The sequence below is a fragment of the Leptosomus discolor genome, chromosome 15 (genome assembly GCF_034619465.1).
Source record: "Leptosomus discolor isolate bLepDis1 chromosome 15, bLepDis1.hap2, whole genome shotgun sequence".
In the NCBI taxonomy this organism is placed as follows: domain Eukaryota; kingdom Metazoa; phylum Chordata; class Aves; order Leptosomiformes; family Leptosomidae; genus Leptosomus; species Leptosomus discolor.
In genome coordinates this window covers 18,161,321-18,187,379 of record NC_141405.1, presented here as the reverse complement: position 1 = coordinate 18,187,379, position 26,059 = coordinate 18,161,321, and the positions used below count along the sequence as shown (strand labels likewise).

Sequence of the window (26,059 nt, the reverse complement as noted above, 5' to 3'; positions counted from 1 at the left end):
ATATGGAAGCACAAGATAGTGACAGATTTCCCTGTCTGCCATTGGCCCCTCCCACTGTTATAATTGGTCTAATCCAGATTTCTGGTGATTAAAGTAACAAATTATTCTTTTGGAAAAAGCATTTGTGCTGAATTTCTCAGAGTTTCTGAAACGGTGGCCGGTGCATTCCTTGAGGGTCCCCCGCATGTCTTGTACCCTGCTTAGAGGGGCAGGAAGGAAAGGATGGTGTTTGAGCTGGGTAATGGTGTTTGAGCTGGGTAATGGTGTTTTTCCTATCTCATGAACCACTTTTAGGCTTCAAAAAACTGGTGTCCTTCTTTAGGAGGACACTGTTCCCTTTGAAATGAAAGAGCTTTTTCCATGCGAGCAGGCTCTCTGTCAGCACCACTGCACCGAGTGGGAGACTGAAGGGTGAGTCCCTGCTTGTGCTGCAGCACCTCAGGGAAAAAAAAAAAAATTACTTATATATACTTGTGAAACCAGAGAGATCTACAGCGTGGGGATACAGGGACCAACATTTCCAGTCACTGCTATCTCTCCTAGTCACTGTGGTGCTTTAGCCTCCCTGAGAATGTGACTTACTGTACCTGCAGCCCGGAGCAGAGTGAGCCTTTATGAACTCCCCCCCACAACCAGGGGTTGCACTGATGTCTTCAGCCACATCCATCGACCTCCAACTGCTTCAGCCACAGGCATTTCCCTCTGGTGCTGGCAAGGGCCGCCTTCTCGTTTTTGTGTTACACAGAGCTGGGCATAACGTCAGCTCTTACTTGGTAATGTCTTACGATGGTGACAGCAATAGACTCCCTCCCATCACCCAGAAGGCTCAGGTGTGAAGAAGGAGTGTGGCCAAAGTGCAGTTTCATGCTAATTAATTGCAATTCCTTTGTTCTCGGTTATAATGGGAAGATTCTGAAATATCCCACCTGTAAGTGTGGTACCTAGCCCATGCTTTGCAGAATATGGGTGTAACCCCTCAGTTCACTTGCTCTTCAACTTCCAGGCAGATCTGGCAAACCAGTACCTGAAAGCTGGCCTGAAGAACATAGGCACCGTGTTCCTGATGACAGATGCGCAAGTGGCGGACGAGCAGTTCTTGGTGCTGGTGAATGACTTTTTAGCATCAGGTACATCTCTTGTTGCTTTGATTTCTCCTCTTCACCTTTTCAGTGTAGTTTTTCCCATGGTAGCGTTTGTAGTTCTAGAATATGCAGAAGGGCAGTACATGAAGTAAGCTAGAAGATACGCGCATGGATGGAGCTCTAGTGTAATAGCAGTGCTAGGGTTCCATCCCAGTGAGGATGCACTCCATCATCTGGTATATTTTTTTCTTTCTCTGACATCTTGTACCTAGTTTTTCCAAACTTAATGGCATACTGCATATGGTTGTTAATGACTTGTCTGTTGCGATGTTGCAGCGGAGGAGAGAGCCAAAGGACTGTATTGAGAGATGAGGATTTTGACCTATGGATCCTGTGCATCCCCACTCTAGTTGCCTAATAAAATAAGGTTGTTCCTGCCTAGACTATCTGATTGGAGTATCTGTGAGCTGGTGAATGCTGCAAAGCCACCAGATGACCACATCTGTGTGTGTCACCTAGCTGCTTATCCCATTCCAGTCCTTTTCCTCTTGTTTTTTTTTCCAGATGCATTTAAGTTTTTGAGTGGTTGCTTGCCAAAACAGTTGCAGAACAGTCAGTCTACATGCCAATACTCTGTTTCCCTGCACAACACGGCACGAGTATGTGTGGGTGAGCCCCCCTGCGCCAGGTGTACTGCAGCTACAGCGCACATGGGAGTGTGCAGCTGTGTCACTGTGACTGCACCAGGCAACCCAGACTGGGCATATTCCCCAGACTCACTGGTAAATCACTGCTGCTAACTGTGGGCCACTTGTTGCCTTATTTATGAGCCGGGAGTGGGAAGATAGCAGCTGGTTCGGGTGACGTCCATGGATGGTGAGGGGTGGAGAGTTGACAGCACAGTGGAACGGTAGTTTGTGAGTAGCTCCGTAGTTGACATATGTGGCTATAAACCAGCCAGATGGTTTCCGCAGCAAACAAGCCTTTCCTGTGATGAATCTGTAACCAGGAGTAAGGACAGCGGTTGTTGTGGAGGGTGGTGAGTAGCTCAACACCTCTTGTGCATGGAGTAGATGACACAAGTGTCTCATGACTCCAGTTGAAGCTCTGTAGTGTCCTGCAGCAGGGGGCAGGCTGAGCAGCCTGGCTTTGGGATGTCCAGGTCATCTGACGGTGGCTTTGAGAGGCATTGTGTTTTCCTGTGGTTGCTGTGTGGGGCAGTGAGGGCAGATCAGAGGTCCTCACTCGCGGGCCAGGGAGGCAGCATAAAATTGCAGCCGGACTGAGGAAGGGACCGTGCAGGGACTGTGACTTCCTATGACGTGGGCTAATGCCACCCAGTGGGCGCTGACTGATGGCTCTGGCTGCTCTCTGCTATCTGCATGCTATCTGCAAGTTTTTCTTACTTGTTTCACTTCTTACCACTACCTAAGAAGCTAGAACGAAACATATATTTTAGTCTTTCTTATAAATGAGCAGATTTCTGATTACCTTATTTTCCTAAGTGATTAGTGCTCCTATTGACAGTATCTCACTCAATGGTGATGATTTCAATCAAATCAGAAGCCAGAAAGGAAGTGAATAGGTGATACATTAAGGAACCACTAGAAAAAGTATTAGGTTTGGTACATTTTTGGCAATCAGTTGCATAACTATTAGCTTTTAAAAGGTTTTAAAAGTTTTCTAAATTCTAAAATGTTTTGGTGATCTGAGAGTTATTTGACCACTGCTGGAGATGACATAGAACAGCTGCAGAACTTGTACATGGAACTAAGTCATTTGCAAAACTAAAATGATTTCATTATCACGTATAGCATATGAGTTATTTGATTTTTTTCAGGGATCTAATTAGCACTGTAGATCTGAAAAAAAAAAAAAAAAGACTTTCTGTACTTTGACTCTATTCTATGCTTGTTTACCTTGTGCTCTTATAAGAACGTTCACTCTCACAAATGTTTATTTTTTAGCAGAATAACCTTGTGTGCCAGTTTTCTGCTGCCGGGGCCCATGGGCACCTGGTGCCATGGTTTTTCTTGAGGAAGGGCATTCCCCGAGCCCTTGAAGAGGGTGGCAGATGCTTCACTTTGCACTAAGACTGCGATAAAATCCAGACCAGTAAACAAAAATGTGCCCTCTTCTGTTAGGTGAAATCCCTGATCTCTTCCCCGACGATGAAGTTGAAAACATCATCAACAGCATGAGGAATGAAGTCAAAGGCCAGGGGTTGGTGGACTCCAGGGAGACTTGCTGGAAGTTTTTTATAGAGCGTGTTCGGCGACAGCTGAAGGTGAGACTGGGGGAGTTCAGGTCCTCACCATTGATCTTGGTGCAGGGACATGGGGTGGAGGTGCTTTGGGCTGCCTCGTAGGGAGGTCAGACTGCATCCCGAAACGCTTTTCTGCCTGTTCGTGGTATGAGGTGTGATTCTTTCAGCAGGTGTTACCAAAGCGCAGGACACGCTGTCTGTTGTCATCGCTTCTCGGGCTTTAGAAAGCACTATGGGAACTGAACATTTTCTCTTTCAAGAGCTGAGCAGGACCAGCCTTTCCATTTTCAAAGCCATGCACAGGGGTTTAGCTGGGCTGCATCAGGTCTTGCTGCTTGGAAAAGTTGCACAGGGGATCTTCATTTTGTTGATAATCCATAACCAGAAGAATTAAAACCCCCATTATTTTAAAAACAGAATGCTGGGAACTGAGTGGCACACAACAGGCTTACAGGACTTCTTCCACTGCAGGCCATATTCCAGCATAGAAAGGCCTTATAAATATGTCCTAAGATCCCAAAACAATTTCAAGACTTCCCAGGTGTGCCCAGCACATGAAGAAGGTGCAGTGCAAGAGGGAGTTAGACTCTTCCAGAAGGTATTTACCCATCGGCAGGACTGCGCAGTGCTGCAGTCCCAGAGCAGCGAGGTGCGGTGAGCAGTGAGTGAAGACTTGATCTTTGCTTAATGACAGCATATCCTCCTTCTTACTGCTTGGGTTGTGTTTGTGGGACACGTTCACTGAGGTAGGGTGGCCTGTTCCCTTTTTGATGTAGGTAGGTACGTTTAGGATGGGGAACAGCTGGAGAGCTGATTTTTGAAGGAAAATTTGGGGACTGTGCCGCAGTATAGATGCCCAAGGACAAGGAATCCAGTCCTCCTCTCTCTCCCTCTCCTGGTGTAGAAGGGAATTTCTGATGAGGGCTGATGTTGTTTTGTAGCTCTTCTAGCACTTTGGTTGTCTTCTGCCTGGTGTCCCTCCCTAGATATATTCCTGTTAGCTATTGAGGTACACTAGAAGGGCAGCATGAATGTGATTTACTCGAGGCTGATCCCTTTTCCTTGTCTGCCCTTCTGCTTAATGGCATGATTAAACCGGATGGATGAGGTCAGCTGGGAAGTGCTGTTTATTCTCTGCAGCATTTTGTGATGCCATCATGAGCTGTGCAGAAAGCTGATCCAGGGCATGCTGGACTTCTGCGAGCAGCACAGGAGCGAGGCTTGGCCCAGCAGAGCACGAGCACCAACACACCTTCTGCCTCAGGGTCTTGAGAGAGAGAGTAGTGTAGGTGCAGAAGAGGGCTTTTGTACATAGATAGCTCCCTGAAGCTTTCCTGGCCCTGAGAGAGCAACAGATGTGTGTCCAAGGCTTATGCTTGAAGGTGTAGAGAGGATTTCTACATGTCTGTCCCCTGTGCGTGAGCATGCAGTGGCTATGTCAGAGGAGCAGAAGCTTTGAGTTCAGCTGCCTCTTCTGAAATGGAAATGAAAGTGGTTTTGTTCAGGCTGGCTTTTGCAGCTTCTAAAAAGCAGATCTTAGCTCATGGCGGAGGTGGTGACGCCTTATAGAGATGTCTGAGCTGACAGCAGCCTGCCCCATGGCCCTTGCAAAGCTGTGCAGGTACCAGTCAGGGCTAACAAGTGGGATATGGATGATGCGTTGAGGGAGATATGTTGCTTCCCAACTGGCCCTTGCTCAAATATTGCTACCTTATTGCATGGTGGCAACTTGTCTGTGTCCTGAGGGTGACAGAGCCCTGGCACAGGCTGCCCAGAGAGGCTGCGGGGTCTCCTTCTCTGGAGACAATCAAAACCCGCCTGGACACGTTCCTGTGTGACCTGCTCTGGGTGGTCCTGCTCTGGCAGGGGGATTGGACTGGATGATCTTTCGAGGTCCCTTCCAACCCCTGACACTCTGTGATCCTGTGACTGGCAGAGCTTGTAAATCCAGCTGCAGAGGGCTTGCCAGAAAAGGGCTGGGATGAATGGTGGTGGCGGGTTTTGGTCCTTGGGCTTTATTTTGCTGTTAAAGCTGGTGGTGGGGCAGCGAAGAGGAAAGGTACTTTGCCTTGGCATGACTCTACACTTTGAGTGAAGCGTTTCCTTCTGGTCTGCCTCATCAGCTCGGCCCAGCCGTCAGTGAAGGCACCGCTGGTGGCACCGGCACCATGTTCCACCGCAAACTCTCGGTGCTTGACCACCACAACCCAGCTGGCTTCAACTGCAGGGATGAAACAGAATTTTTTTATTATTATTATTCTAAAAGAGAGAGCCTATGCCCTCCTGAGAGGAGCTGAGCAGGCTGGCTGTGGTGGGAAGGAGGCTTCAGCCTGCAGGGAAAAGCAGGTGGACGAGGGAAGGGCACGGAGCACTGGAGGAAGGAGAAATGGTGCAGGGATGGGAGGATGCCGAGCAAGGGAGTAACAGCCCCTTGAACAGCCCCACCATAATGTGAAGAGAGATCTCCCAGAGACCCACGAACGCTGCATGATTTCCTGCAACTCAGAAACTTTTAGCAGCTGTTGGACTGAGATAAAAGCTTGAAAGGCAAAGGACCTGCTGCGCAAAAAATGCAATAAGCAGGGAAAACGCGTTCGCCAATGCTTTTATTTCCATTCTGCTGTTCTATTTTAAACAATTTCTCGTTCTGATTAAAGCAGATTTTGAGTTTGAGCCACCTCAACCCTTTTCAGTGCTGTCTTTTGGGGAAAAAAGCCAGGCAGGCCTGTGGTCCTGCCAGGAGAATTTAGATCCATTCACTTTAATTCCGGGTTGCACCACTTGAATCTGGATGCCAGTTCCCTGCTGGGTGAAGCTCTGTGTCACTGCTAAAGCAGGGTACAGTGGTTATATTAAAGCCCGGCTGCAGCCTTGAAAGTGTGCCAGGCTTCTGCTTTTGACCATAGCACTGCTTAGAACCACTGCTTGTTTTTATTGCAGAGAAAAAATGTGTTTACTGCTAGATTATGCCTTTTCCAGGCTAGGCTTGCTGGCCTGAAGTGCAAGGACTGATGGATAGAGGTTGCTGTACACTTAGCTGGTGGTGTGTGATCCTCCGTTGGAAGTGGCTGGTAGAGTCCGGGCTGAGCTGTACGGCTCGAGCCCGGTGCCTGCTCCCAGCCGTGCCTTCTCACCTTCTCCTTCCTTGGGCTCCGCAGGTCGCACTGTGTTTTTCACCTGTTGGCAGCAAGCTGCGCATCTGCAGCAGGAGGTTCCCCGCCATCGTCAGCTGCGTGGCCATAGACTGGTTCCAGGAGTGGCCACGGGAGGCCCTCGAGTCCGTCAGCCTCCGCTTTTTGCAAGAAACAGAGACTGTGGAGGTGAGCACCTCACCCACCTGCATCTGGGGGTGCCCAAGCCGTGCCTGGGTTTGAGGTCCTCCGCAGGGTGCAGGTGCTGGTGCTGGTGGCAGCCATGCGTGACCTTGTCCCTCCATTCAGTGCAAGCAATTCCTCACACGGTGAGGACAGTGTTGCAGAGAGGGTCGACTCACCTTCACTGGCCTCCAACGCTTACCCAGGTCGTCTGGGTGACTGTTGGGAGAGGAATTGCTGGTAGCTCTGTAGCCAATTAAACTGAGTTGAACCGTGCTTGAAATACGGTCCAGGTTTTTCAGAGAGGGGCATGGACCTTCCTAGACATACGGCCGTGGGCACCATGCTCGTGTGTGTTTGTACACTTGATAGTACTGCCAGCAGAATGACTGCTTTGCTAGCAAGAGAGGCAGCTTACAAATCAGTGCAGAAAATAAGCTAAGGCTTATGATGATTGTAGGAAACAGATGCTTTTCTCTCCACATGTATGTCTGAGCGTCTGTAATTCTCAAGGGCAAAAATATGTCAAGTTCTCATTGATGACAACCTGCTACTAGACTAAAAAGGATTCAGCTCTGTTTATTTAGCTTTTCTGGGCAGGATTTTTGAAGAAGTCTGCAATGTTTTTTGTGAGTGTGCACTTTCCCCATTTCTACAGAAGAAAAGCCCAGATTTATACTTAAAAGGCCATTATTTTGTAGGGCTGAATGCTAGAAAAACTGCTTGGAATAAGATAAAAGTATGAGATAAAAAGATATAAAAAGAGGTATAAAGTACACAAGCAGACAAAGTTATTTTAGAGATAGCAAATGAAAAGGCATCAACTTAGATGTTACATCCTGGATTTTGCTGCAGCAAAATGAAAAGTTAACAAATTCCTTTATATATGGCACAGGTCCGTGCTAGATGTAGTGATTCTGTTTAAAATAGTTTCTCCTTGTCTTCTCATCATACCTTCAGGATTCAGTGAAAGATTCGATAAGCAAATTCATGGCCTATGTCCACACCAGTGTCAATGAGATATCCCGGTTGTATCTGAGCAATGAGCGACGATATAACTACACAACTCCAAAGTCGTTCCTCGAGCAAATCAAACTCTATCAGAATTTGCTGTTGAAAAAGGGCAAGGGGTTAAAAGCAAAAATGAAGCATCTGGAGAATGGCCTGGAGAAGCTCAGCAGCACATCTGCACAGGTAAGCAAACCCCAAGGGTTAAAAGCCGATGGTTTTCCTTGTTTCTCTGTTGGAGACATCTCTGCATCCTGGTTCAAAGGAGAACTTTCGAGGTTGAAACTGTACAGGGTGTAAAATTTGTGCTAGATCCTGCCTCTAGTCTGGCTCGAGCTGGGTTCCTGGAGGAGCAAAAGTGATGTTCTCTACTGGAAAGGAGAAGGAAAGAGATGTGTGTCCAGTCTCTGTTGTTTGGGTAACCGTGAAAGATCACTGTAAGTAAAATGAGGTAGGGATCCAGTTGGCTGTGTACATCTTCTTTTAATGGTTAAATTTCAGCTGCAGTGACAAAACAGCTTATAAAATACCGGAAGATCAGTGATTTTTGGAGTTGCATCCAGGAAATCTAAAATAACTTCAGCAAGAATCCTCTCTTTCAAACTAAATAGATCATCCTTTTAAAATAAGGCTGATGTTCATTTATCCTTGCATTATGCTATCCATCTTTAAGGAAAACTAATGCATATCTGAAATGTAGATTAGCTGTCCCCAGATCCCCCTGCTAAAGAGCAACACTGGCACGCTTTTCCGGTATGACTAGATGTTCTGAGTGTTTCACAAACCTCTCTGCAGTGTCACAAACTGCCTTTCAGAGCTTTGCTGTCTACATCTGTTACTAAATTCCCATTTTTCTCTCTTCGTATTCTATTAACTCTTACAAATGTTCACTTAACAAGCTTCTACTATGGCAAATGGGCCTCTCCTGAAGCTGCTCCAAAGAAATGTAGGGGGTTGATGTGGATGAAGGACTAGAAGGTCCAACCCCTTCCATATATATGCTCTGGATAATGCTGGCAGCATAAATCATGTCTGTCACACTCAATAGGATACATGCCTAACTGGAGGGTGATGTATGGGCTTTGTTAGCGCCTCTCAACTCTGATAGTCTACACCTCACTTCAAACACTTGCTGTCTTCATGGTGCAGAGCAGGTTTTTGAAGGCACAAGAGGGAAGTTGGCATGTTTCTTGTCCCTTTTGCAGGTTTTAGCTCCCCTTTGTAAGGATGCAGCTGAGGTTGAACAGCCAGTAGGAGAGAGCACCCATCACAAACAGTGACACCAAGCAGAACAATAAGCATGTGCCCTCACTGCAAAGCAGACCTTACATCTCCCTTACCTATGGAGACAAATAATTTTCTGACCTGTGGGCTGCTGCTGTTTTCGATGATGTCCCAGTGGTGGACAAGATGGGTCGGGTCTGTTTTTTATTGAGAGCAACTAATATGAAACTAACCCTTTGAGAGGAAACAAGTCCCCGTAGTGTCGGTGAAACACGGGGACCCTTCTGTATTCTTCAGGCATATCTTGGTGTGGGTGTTGTGTTGCAAGGGTCCTCTGATGAGCCACAAAACAGGGGCTGAGCAGTGGTGGAGGACTGGCGAGGAGATGGGAAGCCACAGCACCTGTGGGTCTTGCAGGTTTTGCTATTGCAAGAGGGTAAAAGAATCCAAAGTTCATCTCTGATTGGAGTAAGGCTAGGGCAAGAAGTGCCTGTTTGTGAAGTTGATTAAGATGCAGAGCAGTCAGGACAAATATGTCAAATTTGAATCTAAAATTAACACTGGGGGCCTAAAATTAAACACCTAAATTATCAGATGTGCGCAATAGTCAAAACGGCTGTTGATTTGAAACCAGAGAGTGGATATTTAGCTGTATTGGAAATCATACCAGAATGTTTAATCTTGGATATGGATTTAAAAGCCTAAACTTTACATTCACCCATGGAAGTGGTTGGTCTTGGTGCTGAGGAAGTGATAAGTCTTCTCTCTCGCTCAGGTGTGTCATCTCCAGGTTGTGCTCATGCTGCTTGGAAGCAATACGCTGTGGGGTTTTTTATTGTCAAAGTAAAGAAGGAGGATTTTGATACCTGGCTACGATCTGGTTGTTCCTTAGGCCTAAGGACTAGTGCTCCCATCATTAGTATTTTCCAGGTTCCTGCTGCTTGGGTGCCGTGACAAATTAATTACGAGTTTTAGGTTATTTCTATAAACCGTTCAGTGTGGCCTCATCGTGAGGGGGCTGTTGTGTAAGTAGCTGCAGGGTACTTTTTGACACAGTTGTTCCAGTTTCAAAATAACCTCTCGCTCTCCTTTTATTCTCCCCCCCCCCCCCCCCCCCCCCCTTTCTTTTTCTTGTGAGATTTGGACATCTTGATACCATTGACCAACTTTTCTTCTAAATGAAAGTTTTCCATTAGTTTACATGCCTAACTGTCTTTCCCTGAAGACAGTGGCTGTACTCAGTACTCAGAAAAGCCGAAACCATTTTCCAGTTATTAGGACATAATAGACTTGGGAAGATATGTGGAATGAGTCATTTGTTTTTCAGAGTGATGTTCGTTATGAAGAGGTCAGCGCTCTGTTCAGAACAAATTGCTGAGTAATTTTTAGGATGACTTTGGTTAATATTGCATCACTGGATTCTAGATTCAAGTCTTGCTTGCTCTATCAATTAATCACTGACCTTTGTGATGTATTTTGTGTTCTTGAAACAAGGCAGGGGCAATCAGATAAAATGAGTCTTCTGGGAGCCTGCCCTCCAGGTTTTCTATTCTTTAATAATTCTTCTTATGCTGTCCTGGTGGTAAGCAAGCACTTCTTCCTTCCCTGTCGGAATCACAGTACATTACCCTTGAGTCTCTGGTTTGCTTTGCTCTTTTGCTTTCTACCTCACACTACTAATTGCTTATCAGATTGTCCTGGACTCGGGAAGCTGCTCACAGGTTTTTTGCATTTCTTATCACTCTTTGGGACCAAGTAGTGACCCTTTTGTGGCCCATAAGGATATTCTGTGTGCTAAGGCATGTGCTGGAGCTCCAATTTCGGACCTGCCTCTGGGCAAGGCCAGACCAATGGCGCCTCTGCGAATGACTATTTAAGAGTGAAAGAAGCTGTTGATTGTTGGCTTTTGGTTTGTCTGTCAGTGTTGGTGAGATGGAGAGAGAAGGGGGATGGGAGGGAGACAGCCCTGCGGACACCCCGGTCAGTGAGGAAGGAGAGGGGGAGCTGTGCCGGAGCAGAGGTTCCCCTGCGGCCCGCGGTTAGGATGGCGGCTGAGCCCCTGCAGCCCCTGGAGCCCAGCGGTGGCCCAGAGGTCGCCCTGCAGCCCGCGGAGGGCCCCGGGCCGGAGGAGCAGGGACCGGGCCCGGAGCAGCCGCGACTGCGGTCGCGCTGGAGCCGCCCGTCGGTGGGAGGGCGGCAGCCCCGGGAGGGACCCGCGCTGGGGCGGGTTGGGGAGCTGCGGCCCCGCGGGAAGGACTCGCGTTGGGGCGGTTGGTGGGGGCAGGTCTGCCGGGAGAGGGACCCCGCGGTGGGGCAGGGGAGGGCTGCGAGGGCCCCTCTCCCTGCGGGGGAAGGAGCAGCGGAGACCCCTTGTGCCGGACGGACTGTGACCCCCATTGCTGCCCCCTGCGCTGCTGGGGGGAAGAGGGAGCAGAGCTGAGCCCGGGAAGAGCAGAGGGGTGTCAGGGGGAAGATGTGCTGTATTTAAGACCTGGTTGTATCTCTCGTTCTCCTTGGTGGTGGTCGTGGTTGTTTGTACTAAATATATGTTGTTATCCCCAGGTTGAGTCTGTCTTTTGCCCGTGACCGTAACTGGTGGGTGAGCCCTCCCTGTCCTGGGTCTCAACCCTCAAGCCCTTTTGGCTGCATTTGCTCCTTCACTTCCCTCAGGGGATGGGGTAGGGGTGAGCGAGAGGCTGCGTGGGGCTTGTGGAGCCAGTTGGGTGGGCTCAAACCACAGCAGTAGGGGAGGCTGGAGATCGCCATATGTCCCCTATATGTGTGGTCTATTGGCAGAGGGTCCAGCAGAGCCTCAGCATAAACATCAGAGCTCCAACTTGCATTATTTCTACTGGGAATTTAACATGGAACCCAAGCCCAGCTGGGCAGAGGCCTTCACAGTAACGTACACTTCTGGGCTTCCAAATATTTTTTCAGGCAAAGCCGTAACTGAATCTCCTTGTTTTTTAAAATCCTGTCATAGCAAGTCATTTACCCTTCCATTATTGCATGTGCTCGGCTGAAAGCAGGTGTTGTCAGGGCATTTTCTGTTCTCATGGGCTGCACTGGGGGCTGAGTTTACATCTGCTCATTTTGTAGCACTGTTGAGTGCTAGTGGGTTTTAATCCCTTGCTTGTTTTGTCACGGTCGTGTAAACCCCTAAAGCTCCCGTTTGTGTATGTATCCAGCACGTGATTACTGATTTTTGGGCAGAAGGTCACAAGCCGTATCTGCCATCAACGAAGCCTCCCACTTCAGTTTCCTGCAATCCCTAGAGATGCAGAACTGAACAAGAAGTTGCTGCTGGGTTTGCCGACTGAAGGGATTATGTGCTCCTGTGAGCCCAGAGTCATTTGGATTTACAGTCACATCTTCGTCCTGGTGAAAATAGCGTTGTAGTGCTAGGCAGCAGGAGATGACAATGGATAAAGTGCACAAAGACTCCTAAGAAACCACTCTGCACTTGAAGCTGATGCTGAACGTGAATAGCTTCAGGTTATAAGATTACAAATTGTGCTCTCTTTTCTGGCATAAAAATAGAATTATCAACAAAAGCAAGTGTCTGACTTCCCTTCTAGTAAGTATTTTTATATTGGTAAAGACATACCCCAGGAGTTCTAAGCAATCCTTTGAGCCTGATGGCAGGACAGTGAAAAACTCTGTGGTCTGCACGCATGAGCCTGTGTAAATTCATTGAAACGGGTGCTTTTAGAAAGCGACTTTCCGTCTTCAAGTGAGAGCTGATGTGAGCTCCCCCACCATGCAGGTGCTTCAGCCTGTTGCTGTAGAGGGCTTCTACCTTGCTGGGTGTGAGCAGCTGCCTGGTGGAGCAGTGTCTGAGGAGCCGCCATCCCTGCCGTGCCTCTTGGCTAGTGGCTGAATGGGAGATCCCCTCTCGAGCTCATTTAACATTGCATTTTAAAGCCCCTTGAGCCTTGGACCTCTGACAAGGACTGTACCTGTCAGCAGGTTCTGATCATAATATTTCTGATGTGAAAAATGCCACAATGATGGTTGCAAGGGAACTGATGGTGTGCTGCCTCTGCCTTGTGCGTGGGGGGCACGGGATGGATGGGTGGGTGAGTGGCAGGGTGCCTCTGGGTGAGCAGGCACCTTGGGGAGCACTGGTTCCTGGGGCACAGGTTCTCCTCAAAACCTACACACAGCAAAATACCGTGTGCTCTGTTCTCCTGGTGTCAAGGTTGAGAAGTGAAAGAAAGTGTAGCTGAATTGTAGCACGTCATCTCCACCACAACACCCACGTGCGCAGCACGTGCATGCCTCCTTTGCCAGGGATGTGAGGTAACATCAGATCTCATGTTCAAAGCTGGATGTATTTGTCTTTATAACGAGAGAGGCTTCCTGCAAATGCTTGGTCCGTGGTGAGGCTCCTGGGCTGTACAAAAATAATCCCGAGAATACCTGAAATGAAAGCTTTCACCTACTTCCCGTTGGATCCTTCTCAAAGCAACATTCGTGTTGCCCTGGCACCTCATCAGAGGCAGTGACCAGGGGTGGGACAACCTCCTTAGCAGCTCATCCTGCTTGTGCTTGTTTCTTCTCTGCTGGGTTCCTCACTGCTAGCAGGCTGCTCTGGTGTGTGGACCATGCGCATGGGCTCTCCAGCTGGGACCTAAGCAACCGTAAGCAGAGAGCTTGTCAGCAGCTGGAAATACTGCTTTTCTGTGCTGCCAGGGCGTTACCACACATGCCCTCCATGGTTCTGGGTACTGCTCAGCCCTGCGTGAGTGTGAGCCCATGCTGCTGGGCAGGGTGGGGAGCAGGTTGGTGGCGTCCATGCTCCCACACGTGTTTCCTCCCTCTAGGTGGATGAGCTGAAGGCCAAGCTGGCAGTACAAGAAGTCGAGCTGAAGCAGAAGAACGATGATGCTGACAAGCTCATCCAGGTGGTGGGGGTGGAGACGGAGAAAGTGAGCAGGGAAAAGGCAATTGCTGATGAGGAGGAGCAGAAGGTGGCACTTATCGCCCAGGAGGTTGAGCAGAAACAGAAGGACTGCGAGGAGGACTTGGCCAAAGCTGAGCCTGCCCTGGCAGCTGCCCAGGCCGCTCTGAACACCCTCAACAAGGTAAGGTGAAGATTCCAGTGGGAATTTGGTATCTCCCCTCTGCACCGGGGTGGGGGTGGGGGGCAGTGTCACCTGATGACCCAAGCTGTTGGGCATTGTATTGACCCTCTTCCAGCTTCTTTCTGGCTGGTGCATAATTGGTCCCTGGTGTAACTCAGAGCAGCCATGAGGCTGCACCAGTTTGCCCTGGCCATGGAGAGCAGGAGGAACTGGAGGTGGGTGCTTCATTTGCACCTCTTCTCCACTGTTGGCTGGCGCCATTGCTTCTCATCCTACCCCACAGGAAAGGGGAGGTCACCTTACTGTCTTCCTCCTTCAGGACCCAGGCAAGACTGTCTCAGAGGGATCACCAGTTCTGTACCTCTGTCTTACTGTCTGAGCGCTGTCGCTGGCTCAGGCCTGTCTGCAAGTGTGGAGGAGGACATGCAGGATGGAGGGCTGGGCTCCAGGGCAGCGGCACAGGCCAGACCTTGCTCTAGATTTTTCTGAGGCTGTTACCCCTGAGCTGTGGGGAATGAAGCTGTAGGAGGGGAGACAGGAGAGGCTGCTGGTGCTCTCAGGGTGTCTGGTTGTCAGCTGTCCTGCGGATCCTGTGGCAAAGAGCTCTGCGCCCTTAGCTGGTGACAGCAGAGGTATAGGAGGTGTTTCAGGACAGGCGGGGTGAAGCCCCAGCAGCCCTTTGTTTCAGTGAGAGACAGTGTTGATGCTGTTTGCATGGGGTATTTCTTGTGTGCAAGTGCACAATCAGCACAGCAGGAGCTAAGAACATTCCAAAATACCAACAAGGCAGATTTCACACCCAGCTGCTCTGTGAGCCTTTCTCCTCAGCAGTGTAGCTGGTGCTGAGAACGTTGCACAGACAGATCTTGTGTGAGGCCTGCAGACTGGTGTTGGTGGGTATGGGGCTGGCAGTTTGTGGCTGTAGCTGACAGTGAGCATGGGCATCCTCCAAGTTCCCACTCAACCCGTCTCCTACTTTGGAAAGGGATCTGTGAGGAGAAGGCTCACGTCCCTCCAAGTCTGTGGCACAACAGGGCAAGTGTCTTCCTGCAGCCCACAGCAAATGCCTTGCTTGGCCAAGGGAGGAGACAAGGTGGGGGAAGAAGCATCAGAGATCCAGAGGTGCAGTAAGGATAGTTGGCAACTTCAGGGACTTCTTTGGGCATCTCTCCCTCATGAGTTCCCTGCTGTTGTAGGGACAAAACATGGTGGCCTGATCTCCTCCAGCTGTATTGGGGTGGGATTTGCCTTGTCCTCTGTTCGTGCAAGATGTTCCTCAGACCCTGTGGAGTGTGATGCTCAATGTTTGATACATACAGCTTGGCTCCACAGGTGCACTCATGGGGTGGCTTTTGGCTTGACACATAAGTGCTGGCAGAGAAGTCTCATTCTGTGTTTGGGCTTACCCAGTATCAGGGCTTCTCGGGTGGCGAGAGGACCTGTTCTTCAGCAGTGTCTTTGGGCTGGGCAGGACGCTCGCAGGTGGTGGGTAGTTGAGTACTGAGTGTGGGGTGACCTCTTGGTGGAGCCACGCGTTGCCGCAGACAAGGTGACTCCAAAGGATGATGCAGCTGGGGAAATGCATAACCAGGAGATAAGGACTGCTCTGACTGCAGGAGATTGGTTTAGGGAAGGCTTTTTGTACCTTGGAAAGTTTTTCCTCCAAGGGCACTTGAGGAGTTCCTGCTTGGAGCCTGGCACCTTGAGATGTTCCCCAGAGGCACGTACCTACAATTTATCTTGGTCTGCACTTCACGCAGCAAACTCCTGCTGCACCCAGGGCAGAGCAGCGGCCACGCACCATGTGCAGCTAGAAAATCAGAGTTACTCCCACGATCACAGCATGGCATGGCTCAGGCATGCCTCCAACCGTGGCTCAGTCATAGCCCTGTTGGGGGACAAGTAAGAAACTCCGAGTCATCAGGAAGGGGTTTTCTGTTTGATTAGCTTTCAGGAAACATGGTGAGAGATGTGTCGCCGTGTCTATTGTTGCTGGAACAGAAAGGACAGTGCAAAAGGAAGATATTTGTCTCCATTAGTTTTGGTTTCATGCTGGAGCTGTAGAATATCTCATTGGACAAAGATTAAGGAGATGCTGGGATTTTCTCTAGGGACCTGTAAAGCAGCAATAGCAGAGCACTGAAAGGCATGATCTCCTTTGCTTTCGGACAGGAGATGCATCAGAGAGCTTGACCTGCTTGCTGACATGAATAATCAACAATATTTTTGTCTGTAAATGTAGTTTCTTCCCAATTATCTAAGTCATCTTATTTGGACAGCACTGTTATATGCAGCATTAATAGGGAAAACTGTGAGAAAAGCTGTCGAGTAGAATGCATTAATAAATGTATATAGCCAGCTACCAAGGAGCTCAGTAAGTCTGTGGGTACACATTTCTGTGCTGGTGTCACCTGCTAGTTTGGAAGAAGAGCAGCCATGTCCATTTGGACTTACATCTTTTGCAGATAGGCTGTGTGGAGAGGGAAGCAACAGGGGACGCCTTTACACTAATCCCAGGCGAAGGATGAGTGAGGCTGGTCACAGCCAGCCAGGTGCCCTTGGTGGGGTGAGTTTTGCGAAAAGCCCGACTCGCCTGGAGGGGGCAGCTGCTCTGAAGCCACGTCCCTCTGCCACCGTCCCTCTGCCGCCGCTCTGCAAGAAGTGGGCTGGCACCCAGCCCGCCCGTGGCATTAGGTGGAGGCGGTCTGAGGTCCGCACAAGGGCATGGGCCAGGGAGGTTTTTTGCCATTTCCAGGATTAACCGGGCACTAACCCCAGGGATCAGCCTGTCCTGGCAGGCTGGAGATCTCGCATGAGATTTGCAGCTGGAAGAAAGCGGCATGGAGGAGCGCAAGTGGAGCCGAGGAGCATTAGGCAGCCGTGGGTGGACCCGCTGCTCCCAGAGGGACGGAGCCATCAGTGCAAAGCAAGGCAGGGCTGGCAGACAGCGAGGTGTTAACCTCCGACGCCGGCATCCTCAGCAGTGGCAGCCCAGTGGAATTCCCCAGGGCTCCATGGCAGGTGACTTGTGTGATGGGGGCAGCGCTGCAGTGAGCGCCCCACGAGTTTCCGACCCCTCCTCCCTTGCTGCTGGCTGCGCAGCAGCACTGTGTTTGATGAAGAATGCCTTAGCCCCATTAAACCAAAGTCGCTGCTCATCATTCTTTGCTGTAATCAAAGCAGCCACTGTTCATGAGACACTTCCTAGCTGGTAGCTGGTAGTTACAAGTAACAAGTCTGTGTTGTTTCTTTGGGTACTCAAATTATTCCAGCAAAACTGAAAATATTTCACCTGATCAGTGTGTGATCAGGTGAAGGGGGCCATGCCGTGTTACCTTCTCATTGGGCACAACTTAAAGCCAACTTGATTTCTGCTCCTTTATTTGTGATGGGAGGATTATCTTTCTGGTGCTTTAAATAATCCTCTTCGGTGCCTTCAAAACCATCCGTAGCCGTGCTGCTTTCTGGAGTGGGTAGCACAGCTCAGCCAGCCTTCAGCAGGGTTTAGCTCTCTCTGTATTCTTCACAATTTATATTTTCCTTTTCCTTTTTTGCATTTGAGACAAAAAGCAATCGCAGGCTGGCTTAGCCCAGCTTCGTTTGAGCAGTGGCTGAACTGGGGGAAGCTGCTGCAGCCGCTTGTGTACCCTGCTTTAGTGTTAATACCTTTTTCAGGGTTTGGTGGCAGTGTGATTGCCTGTGGCAGATTGAGAGGTTATTTAAGGTGTTAGATAGGATAATTATATACATATATGAGATAATTATATATATACTGTATATATATATAAAAATAATTAAGGTAATTATTATATGGATCATGATGAATGACATGTGGATTATGACAGACCCAGCACAGAATACCTGCAAAATAAAAAATGCAAACCCAGACCTGGTAGTGAGTTTGAAAACTCAGGAAATCAGCTGTGAGAGATGAAAATGCCTTTTTATCTCTTACACTGCAGTTTGTCTCCTTGCCCTGTGAGTGTGCCTGGGCTCTTTCTCAGCATCCTCATCCCCTGGGCCTAAGGACTGCAGGACGTGGGGCTCAGATGATCTGATGTTTTGGCGTCCTTGTCTCCTTTGCAGGGGGTGGGAGCGGGAAGATCATGGCACACAGACTCCAGGACTATCTTCCCCTGCCGGTGGGTCCCTGCTTGGCACAAAGCACTTTCCAAAAGGAGGCAGCAGCTGTCCTGTGGAGACAGCTAGGCAGCCTGTGCCCCCCTGGAAAGGACGATGGTGCTTGGATAGTGCTGCTCAGTCTCTGCACAGGTTACAGTGTGCAGAAGAGAGTGACAACATCAAAAGCAACGAGGTTCCCGTGTAATTGCCTGCAAGGACTGTCCCCATGAGATGGTCCAGAGGCATTTGAGTGGCCAGTGTTCCTGAGGCAGGTGGCACTCATTGTCAGTGTCCTGTCCAGTTTCCATCCCAGGGATACTCTGGTGTGCAGAAGAAGAATTCACAGTGATTTATTAAAATGCAACCGATGGATGCTGTCAGGGACAAGGGCAGAGGTCCTTTTACCCGGTACCCAAGTTCATCAGTGTGACACTCACCATGGACCTGCCTTTTCCTGTGGTGCCAGAGATTCTCACAGTAAGGAAGGAAACTGGCCACCCCATGCTGCCCAGGTCTTCCTCAAACTCCTGGCTGAGACAGCATCATCCTCCCTCCCATTCAGGGTAGTAGTGTCACCGTTCCTGACATGTCATGGAAGTACTCACCTCCTAGGGAGAAAGCAACAATTTCCACTGAGATGCAGGCTGTTAAACATTGGCTGCTTTGCCAGAGCCCTCCCAGCCCGCCCTGAGCACCAGCCCCCAGCACGTGCGGAGAGACCACGTGGTACACGCTGCTCCCAGTTGAGCTGGGCAGGGCGCTCGGGATGGAGGAGGGCATGTTTGGGCGCTCATCTGTGCTCGTGGTTGGCTCCATGTCATTAAGCATGTTAATTAGAGACATTTTACACTGGAAATACAGCTCCCAAGGGCCTGTCTCTGTCGACTCGTTTATTAACAAAAGCTAAAAGCGAGCAAAGACACATTTAGAACTAGATTCGTGGCAGATACCTTTATCCAAAAAATGGCTGCTCAAAAGTACCAGACTATCCCACCTTGCTTCCATAGGCAGGAACTCAGAGAAGCAGAATATCAGAGAACAGAGATTAAAAACCATTCAAAACTGATAGAAACAGGAACTGACAGGAGTTCATATATTTTTCTTAAATTGGTGTTGAAACAGCCCGTATCCTTGTTTTGACAACAGCGTGTCGTCTAAGAACAGCTGGTACACCCGCGCGGGTTTTTCCTATGTAACAGCTAACTCGCATGTGTGCGGAGAGAGGATTTTGGGTGTCAGCAGGTCAAACCCTCAGCCTCATGTTGTTGTTGCAGTTGCAAGTGTGTTAGGAAATGCGTGCTTTCTCTGCAACTGAGCTTTTTTTGCTTAGGTTAAGGTTCATCCCACTTGATATTAGGGACCAGCTAAAACCACCTGTGTTGTTAGTGGGGGAGGTGGGAACTCTCCCTTGGACAAGGGTGTCCCCAGACACTGGGTGTTCTGGTGGGGAGGCTGCCTATTCACCCTGATCACTGCTCTCCTGCTGAAGGTGCTTGGTTAAAGTGCCTAAATTTGGGCTGGACGGTGGCCCCATGGAAACATGGGTGCACACAAATAATTCAACAGGACCTTGATGCATGGGTGTCTGGCACAAGGACTAGTTGAGCACGAAGGGAAGCTCTGCAAGACAGTTGTAGAGGGTCTGGGGACTATTTATAGAGGTTATTATTTGGAAAGTTTTCCTTTTTCCTTATCCTGATCTTCTGTGAGAGTAGAAAAACTCCTTCCCCCCCAGGCAGCAGGCTGGAAGCAAGCAGAGAAAGGGTGGGAGTCTGGGAAGGAACATGTGCTGTGCTGCTTCCAGGTGGGATATAAGGAGCTGGATGCAGGGAATTGGGCACACGTGTTGTAAACAAGCACAGCGGTGATTTAAAGGCAGCGATGTTCAGGCCGAGAGAAACCAGATTTATCAGATTGATGGCTCGGGAACCTGACTCTGTTAGCGGCAAAGTAAAAAGAAAGCCCATTCATTTCTGTCTAACAACCTTGTTTTCCCCTTTTCAGAAGAATCTGACGGAACTGAGGTCCTTCGGGTCACCGCCTTCAGCTGTCAGCAATGTTACCGCGGCTGTGATGGTGCTGATGGCTCCAGGAGGAAAGATTCCCAAGGACAGGAGCTGGAAAGCAGCAAAAGCTGCCATGGCCAGGGTGGATGGGTTCCTGGATTCCTTGATCAAGTTCGACAAGGAGAACATCCACGAGAACTGCCTCAAAGCCCTTCAGCCCTATTTACAAGATCCCAAGTTTAAACCTGAATTCGTGACCACCAAGTCCTATGCTGCGGCCGGCCTCTGCTCCTGGGTGGTGAACATCGTGCGCTTCCACGAGGTGTACTGCGACGTGGAGCCGAAGCGGCAGGCTCTGAGCAAAGCCAACGCAGAGCTGGCAGCTGCCCAGGGCAAGCTGGCCAGCATCAAGGCCAAAATTGCCGTAAGTGCTTGCCCTTTGGTGGAACCCATCACGCTAGTCACTGCTTGGGGAGAAATCCTCCACTTTGCAGAAAGGTGCTTCTCCGCACTCGGGTATTTTTAAGGGCAGGGTGGGAATCCGAAGATCAGGCAGATTGTAGTCTTGTCTGTACCTTTTATTGCTGCTTTCTACATTTCATCTGTTCTTCTCCAGCCTGGTTTACATCTTAAGAGGAAGGCAAATTATTATTTCTTATTATTCCTACCTAATTTTTAAAATGTAATTTACCTCTACTCTGGGTCCTCAGAAAATTCATTATCTCAAACCAGTATGTTCCTGGTTTGCTGCACAGGGGCAGGGAAGAGGAACTGGAGACTGATTCAGAGTGCTGGTAGCACAGAGCGGGGCTGGCTCCCTGCGCTGTCCCTGGCAATGGGCATGTTTTGCAGGATGACGACTGCTCTAGTAGGAGCCTCATAATTTGTCACACCGTGACTCCCTGCCAGCATATCTTCTGCATTATCCTTACTTAGATTTTTGCTATTTAGAAAACAAAATTAAAAAAAAAAAAATCACTGAATATTAGTGTGTGATTAAAAGTGCATTTCTACAGAGCGTAGCTTCTGGCCTTTCCCCTTTTCCTTCAGAAAGTCACCTCTGCATGAAAAGACATCCTGCTGTTCTCCCTCCCTGGCCCATTCCTGCTAATAGCAAAGTGTGGAAGCCAGCGCAGGGCGACCCCACCAGCCTGTCCCTCAGGCAGCAGCACGACATCCCATCACTTGCTGTTCTCCGGGTCCCTCCCGACGCAGGCAGCCACCGCCTTGTGCTCTGAAACCTGCCTTTGTTTTAAAGGTGCTGTGGATCGGGGATCCCTCTTTGGGAGCGAAGGGCTCTCTGAGGCTGTGCTTTTGTACTGACATCACAGTTTGTGCAAAATCCTCCTTGGTAACCGAGGTGTGTTGGCAGCTGGGCTGACAGATTGGCCTTTAAATAAGGGACGCTGAGGTATGCGCCTGGAGAGGGGCAGCACAGTTCCTCCAGCTGAGCTCATCCGAGTGCTCGCCTTCTCCGCCAGCACACCTTCATGTTTGGAAATACGTAACTCTTTTGATGCCTCCTAGGGCTCATTATTCTTAAAATGCTTGCTGCACATTTTAACTAAAAATATAAAAAACCCCTCTCCAGGGCGCTCTGGCAGCTCCTTCCTGCTGCAGATGAAAGGAGGGCGGGCAGAGCATCTGAAACACCGGTGGAATTACAGGTCTTTAGCCTCTAATTCTCCCATCTCAGATGTGAAATACGGTGCTGGGGAACTACTTTTTTCATATGTTTATGCTGACTGTCTCCAAAGCCTTTAATGCCTCAGGGTTTTTTTCTTTTTTTTTTTTTTTTTTTTTTTTTTAAGAAGTGGGATTTTGTTAAAGAAAATAGCAGTCTTTGGAGAGATTACTGGTACTCCACTGGCATGCACTTACAAAACTGACTGTTTTAGGTGCGTTTTCCCCTCTGCAGATGGGTAATGATACACTGCTCAGCGTGGGGGTGGATGTGGAGGTATACCCTTCCCTATCAAGCTGGGATGTCTTGGATAGCTTCACTGATGTGAGGCTGATTCATACCTGCTCACAAGCAGGCCCCAAGCTGTCACATACCCATTTTTAGTAATAAATGAGACTATTCTGTCAAAAATACTAAGTACCTTTCCCTTTCCTTTGTCTGCCTAGGAAATAAGGTTGCTACAAATGTGGGGAGGGTGGATGTAGAAGCAAGATGTTTACTCACAGTTGCACACCAATATATTTGTGCGTTACTGTAGAGTGCGTCTGTGAGGTACTGGATGTGGGAGCTGTTGTTCGTAGCTCACAGATATCATTTAACAAACTGTGCTTGTGTAACAGGATTTTGTATGACCGTGTGTGCACATAGATTCACAGACAGGTAGAGACGGAAACTTTTTGTTATGAATTCCAAGGGAGGTCGAGGAGAGACTACTTTGTGTTTCCTGGTATCCAGGGAAGCTGCAGAAATCCCTAATACAATCCTTTTTCGTTTTCAGGTTTGTTCCTAGTGTGCAGCTCAAACAGTGTTAAAGCGATTTACAAGCGGTTTCACCTTAAGCAGTTTGCATTGGCTGCAGACAAAATCAGTTGTTACTTCTGCTTCTCTTATCAGAAGTGAAATGCTCCAAGTTCTTGTGGGAGCTGTTGGTTTATTTCAGACCAGCGTGTGAACAGCTCTGTCCAAGCAAAGGGCTCTTTTCCTTTTTCTCCGGCTGGTTTAGGAGCAGAACAATTTTATTGACTTACGTGTAGTCCCTTCTAGACACAGGATGGGGGAGGTGTGACTTGGAGATGGTTCAAGCATACCTCCAGATGCTCAAGGAACCCCTTGGAGATTCGAGCAGAACTTGGTGAATCAGCAGAGCCTCATGGCCTGGACTGAGACCGAGAGGACTGCAGCATGAGGAAATACAAAATTCTGTTTTCTTAGCTGCCCTGCTCATTGCTGGGCTGTGGCACTGGTCATGGGTACTTGGCCATAAGGACCCTCTTTCCCAGTTTAAATTCACACCAGGGCAGAGCCCCAAACAAATTTGTTTTGTGTGTTCTTTGCTCTGCCCCATGCCAAACGTGTGAGTTACAAGGACGTAAAACAGCACAGCGCGTTGCTGCTCCACGCTGGCTCCCGATGCTGCAGCGCTGTGCAGGGGATGCACCCTGGGTGCCAGCCTGGGCAGCGTGAGTTGTGCTGGAACTGGGCCAGCCTTGCCCGCAGCGTGAGTCATCTCTAGAGAAGGGTTTTCCTTAAAACTCTGCTGTTATTTTCCCCTTTCTTTCATGCGCAGCGCCTCAACGAGAACCTGCGAAAGCTCACAGCCAAGTTTGAGAAGGCCACTTCAGACAAACTCAAGTGTCAGCAAGAAGCTGAAGCTACGGCGTGTACCATCGCTCTTGCAAATCGACTGGTGAGTGTCAGCAGATGCAATGCTGATGGCAGGAATGGGAGGTTTCAGGTGCTGCTGAGATGCGCACATACCATGTGCACACAGTATGTTACATCCTCTAATTTTTTTGGAATACATTTCCTGCTCTGCAGCAAGATTCAGTAATGAAAATGATTTTGCATTGGCTGTTTTCATACATCAGGGTAGACACTGCTCATATTTAAAGGGACTGACTATACCCTCTTCACAGTTCTCATCTCCTTTATGTTACTTAAAAGCATGATCAAGTACTGATGGGCCGAAACTCCGTGACTCAAGAATTGTATCGTAAAAACAAAGGCAGGAATATGCCAGTAGCTTTGCAGGTTTTGAGATGACAAAAAGATAATAGTGAAAAGCTCTAAAAAAGGCAGTGCGTGTCCCTGTTGTCAGTCCATCGGTATGCATCGCACTCTGTTGTATCTTCAAAATAGGCAGCCTCCGAGCCCTCTGAGGGGGGCAACGCCCTTGTCACTGCTTCACACGTAAGGGGCTGAGAGATAACGGCCTCTGTTCACACCATCCCGTTGGCTGGAGCCCCAGCTCACATCCAGTGCTGCAATTGCCCTTCACGCTTTGTAGTTTGGCTTCTGCGCTGGCTGTTAGCTTGGAACAAGCCCGTTCTCCCTCCAAGCCAGGCAGCAGGGCTGCAGGAGCCTGTCCCGTGCTTGAGCTCTGCCCTGGCAGGCGGCGGGGCTGGAGCTGGTTCTAGCAGCTAGCTCTGCTGACTCAGGCTCACCCTCTAGCACCTGAAGGCACCATTGACGTCTCAGCGGAGAGCCCCAGTTGGTTTATGCTTTTAAAAGCTCGGACTCACTGTGGCTGCAGGGGAGATGCTGGTAGCGGTATGAACTTCTGTGAGAACGGACTCAGGCAGTGCACTCCCACGTGGCTTCTGCTGCAGTTCCTGGTGTGTAAAGTGCCTGTGCAGCCCTGTTGTGGGTGTGGGAGGTGTGTGCACGTCGCTCCTGCCTGTGACCCGGTAAAACTCACTGAAACACGTCGTCCCTTCCTTGTGACCGTGCAGCCTGGTCTTGTAGCAGCACTGAAGAAGGTTGCTGTACTGCCCTGCCTCCCAGGAATAGAGGAGACATTGTGTTCAAACCACTCCCTTTCCCAAAAGACTGTACCTGTATCTCCAGGAGAGTGTCCTGCTTGATCTGCATGTATTCAGGGATGGAGGTTGGTGTCAGGCTGTCTTGTTGAAGCTGCTTCTGCTGGTGGGGCTGGTGACAGTGAAGTCAGAATACAAAGGTATTTCTTTAAGTGATGCTTGATGCAGGTTTCTCTGCTTGTTTGACCGGTTCATGGCTGTGTTGGGCTGTAATTTGTCTGTAAGGTATCTGTTTGCGTGTATCCCAACACAGAGAAGAGAACGGTACCCAAATGATTAAGCCTTTTGCTTGGGACATGGAGAGTTGTGCTCAGCTCTCCATTTTTCTCCATTTTCTCCTCTCAAACCTTCTCAGGTGACCTTAAGCAAATTGCTTTAGCCTGGATTTTCAGTGCTGTTTAGATTTCAGCTGGATTTTCAAGGGCACATGAAAAAGGCTGCATTTAGCAGGGCATCAGAGTGATCCCGAGAACTGCACAGTTCACCTGGTGCATGCTTAGGTATGGGGAAACTTCTAAAAAAAGTTCATCTTTAATCTCTGTGTGGAAAACAGGAGTGCAGCACCGCTGTCACACAGGCAGCTGCTTTGCAGACAAACGCAGTCAGGGCTGGGATATACTCAGATGTCAGGGGTCAAAGACAAAGAGTAGATAAGTCCCTTCCTATATTGATTTAGATCTCTTTTATGCAACCACTGAAGGAGTTTTATGCTTTCATGTTCTTCAGGTTAAGTCTCACTGAATGCTTCTAAAACCTTTAATTAAGACAGGAAAGTAGCTTTTTAATTTGAAACAGCCGTTTGTGTGTCTGGGGAGATTTTGCAGGATGAGTATTTCCCTGAGTCTTTCCACAGCCGAACAAAATCCTGTTTAACATGTGATGTGGAGGTAGATTGTGGCTTATGTAGGAGTCAGTAAATGCAAAACACAAAAAAATATTTCATGAAAAAGAAACATAGAAATGATAGTTTCATTTCTTGTCATATAAATATATGTGTGTGTGTAAGTGCATGCTTTGAACTGAATACAGCTTAATTTCACCTTGATTAGTACTGCTGTAACAAACAGGACGTGATTTCTTAAAGGGGTGTGCTCAGCATGTGAATTTTTGGCTTAAAACACAAATCTTCATTCAGGTACAACTGTGGTACTATGATAAGGAGAAATAGTGGAATTTGGAGGGGGGTGGCTTAGCTATGTTAACAAAATTGTCCTTGAAAAACAAAATGAGCAAATATTTTTAAAAGATAGATTGTCACTTAGGATGTGCATTCCTACATGACTTTTTAAGTTTAATAATTTCCTTTAAAATAAAGTATTTTTATTCTGAAATCAAGATAAGACATAGGAATCCAGGAATCAGGAAAGCAAATGTCACTCCAATCTTCAAAAAGGACAAGAAGGTGGACCCCAGAAACTACAGGCCAGTCAGCCTCACCTCCATCCCT

The 26,059-nt window shown here is 48.8% G+C and overlaps 1 protein-coding gene across 1 annotated transcript in view; it reads left to right on the top strand.

The window, feature by feature from the left end:
• DNAH9 (dynein axonemal heavy chain 9) overlaps positions 1-26,059 on the top strand; it is a 204,454-nt gene that overhangs the window by 87,586 nt on the left and 90,809 nt on the right. The window contains exons 47-53 of the mRNA XM_086473546.1: positions 1,004-1,127; positions 3,227-3,369; positions 6,507-6,668; positions 7,623-7,856; positions 13,721-13,981; positions 20,108-20,533; positions 23,361-23,480. Of these exons, the coding sequence (XP_086329672.1) occupies positions 1,004-1,127; positions 3,227-3,369; positions 6,507-6,668; positions 7,623-7,856; positions 13,721-13,981; positions 20,108-20,533; positions 23,361-23,480 (1,470 nt within the window). The remainder of the gene's footprint in view (positions 1-1,003; positions 1,128-3,226; positions 3,370-6,506; positions 6,669-7,622; positions 7,857-13,720; positions 13,982-20,107; positions 20,534-23,360; positions 23,481-26,059) is intronic.